The 2,500-nt window shown below is 37.3% G+C and overlaps 1 protein-coding gene across 1 annotated transcript in view; it reads right to left on the bottom strand.

Annotated features, from left to right (window-relative positions):
• kiaa0586 (KIAA0586 ortholog) overlaps positions 1-2,500 on the bottom strand; it is a 280,836-nt gene that overhangs the window by 130,151 nt on the left and 148,185 nt on the right. Inside the window, exon 16 of the mRNA XM_056476393.1 lies at positions 1,212-1,298. Within this exon, the coding sequence (XP_056332368.1) occupies positions 1,212-1,298 (87 nt within the window). The remainder of the gene's footprint in view (positions 1-1,211; positions 1,299-2,500) is intronic.

Raw genomic sequence — 2,500 nt, 5'->3', positions numbered from 1 at the left:
CGAGCCCTAGAAAATTATCACATGCCCTCTGACAAATTGTTATATAGTGCACAAGTTACATGTATTACTTTGTTAGTGCTGTAACGTTTTTAGAAGCCAATTAATATTTTTTGCTTTCATTTTTTTAAGAAAAAGAAAAACATCAACATTTTTCGAAACATCTCTTTTTGTATTTCATAGAAGAAAAAACGTCATACAATGCTCATCGATTCTCTGGTCTTCATTAATTACAGAAAACGATGTTCTCCTTCAGCCTTTGGCTTTGAAAATCTCATTATTGGAGCACGGAGGCATTAATGGCCAATATTTTCTGAATTATCCCTTAAATGTTTTCATCAACCAATCAGAATCAAGCATTCGACAAGCCTTGAAAGTTATCGCATGACCTCTGAAGACTTGTTATATAGTGCACAAGTTACATGGATTATTTTGTTAGTGCTGTAACGTTTTTAGAAGCCGATTATTATTTTATGCTTTCATTTGTAAGAAAAAGAGAAGCATGAACATTCTTCGAAACATCTCTTTTTGTGTTCCATGGAAGAAAAACATCATACAATGCTCATCCATTCTCTGGTCTTCGTTAATTACAGAAAACCATGTTCTCCTTCAGCCTTTGGCTTTGAAAATCTAATTATAGGAGCGCGGAGGCATTGATGACCAATATTTTCTGAATTATCCCTTAAATTTTTCATCAACCAATCAGAATCAAGCATTTAATGAGCCAAGGAAAGTTATCACGACCTCTGAAGACTTGTTACATGGATTACTTTGTTAGTGCTGTAACGTTTAAAGAAGCCAATTATTATTTTATGCTTTCATTTGTAAGAAAAAGAAAAGCATGAACATTCTTCGAAACATCTCTTTTTTGTTACATGGAAGAAAAAACATCATACAACTCTTATCCATTCTCTGGTCTTCGTTAATTACAGAAAACCATGTTCTCCTTCAGCCTTTGGCTTTGAAAATCTCATTAATGGAGCGTGGAGGCATTGATGGCCAATATTTTACTGAGTAGGAGGACACATGGAGAACGGGCATATTTGTAGTTGGGTCAAAATGCAAATGAAGTAGGAAAGCAGTGGATATCGGTTGATGTCCTCAGGGTGGACACCAGACTGTGAAGTGACCTTTACGTTATAAGCAGGAGTGAGTGTGTGTGTGTGTGTGTGTGTGTGGGGGGGGGGCTGAAATGTGCTTTTAATTGAATGTACCTGGCTGATGTCGGCTTCGGCCAAGAAATTGGTTCCGGGGAAGATGTTTTCCTCCTGATCTTCGTGAGCATGTGGATCCTCTGTGGCCTGGGAAGCAATGATACAGAGACAGAGGTCAGGAAGCAATGTGGCTTCTGGAGATTGCAAAATTCATCAACAGCTGAGGAGATTAGAAAGTGTGTGAGTTCATAAAATGAGAGACTGAAACAAAAGATGACACCTGGCTGTAACTGTAGGCTATAGCATGGGGTTATAATTACCCTATGGACTTATTTTAGAAAAACATACTTTAGATCGTACTGTGAACTTTTTATTCATGCATACTGTATGTTTAAATAAAAAAAAGACTCTTGTGAAGCTTATTGGACTTATTCAATCATTTAATCCATTGAAACATTTTTCGTTTGTCGATGATTCATTTCACTGGGATGTAATTTACAATAAAGAACAAAAGCTACACTCAAGTTTCATAACTTTGAAGGAACAAAAATGAAATTTCCGCCATTACTCATCCTTAAGTCTCAATAAAACATTTTGAAGAAATAGTCAGAGCCTCATGAAAAGAATAATTGAAGACGGGTACTGAATGATTAGAAAGGCATGAGCTATTGGATAAAAGAATATGAAAGAAATAATGAGAAAAATAGTATGTGCTTTATCATTAATAATTGTTAAAATGTGTGGCAAAAACACACTAAATTCTTTGCCATATTAATTCTAATCTAATATACACTAACCGGCCACTTTATTAGGTACACCTGTGTAACTACTCGCTTACGCAAATTTGTAATCAGCCAACCACATGGCAGCAACTCAGTGCATTTAGGCATGCAGACATGGTCAAGACGATATGCTGCAGCTCACACTGAGCATCAGAACGAGGAAGAAAGGTAATTTAAGTGACTTTGAACGTGGCATGGTTGTTGGTGCCAGACGGGCTGGACTGAGTATTTCAGAAACTGCTTATCTACTGGGATTTTCACGTACAACCATCTCTAGGGTTTACAGAGAATGGTCCGAAAAAGAGAAAATATCCAGTGAGCGGCAGTTCTGTGGGCACAAATGCCTTGTTGATGCCAGAGGTCAGAGGAGAATGGCCAGACAGGTTCCAGCTGATAGAAAGGCAACAGTAACTCAAATAACCACTTGTTAAATCTCTGAGAAATATTTCCAGTACCTCGTTGAATCTATGCCATGAAGGATTAAGGCAGTTCTGATGGCAAAAGGATGTCCAACCAGGTACTAGTAAGGTGTACCTAATAAAGTGGCCAATGAGTGTATTTATTTAT

The sequence above is a fragment of the Danio aesculapii genome, chromosome 17 (assembly GCF_903798145.1).
Source record: "Danio aesculapii chromosome 17, fDanAes4.1, whole genome shotgun sequence".
Lineage (NCBI taxonomy): Eukaryota > Metazoa > Chordata > Actinopteri > Cypriniformes > Danionidae > Danio > Danio aesculapii.
The sequence above is the reverse complement of the archived record's forward strand: the minus strand, read 5'-3'. Positions and strand labels throughout refer to the sequence as shown.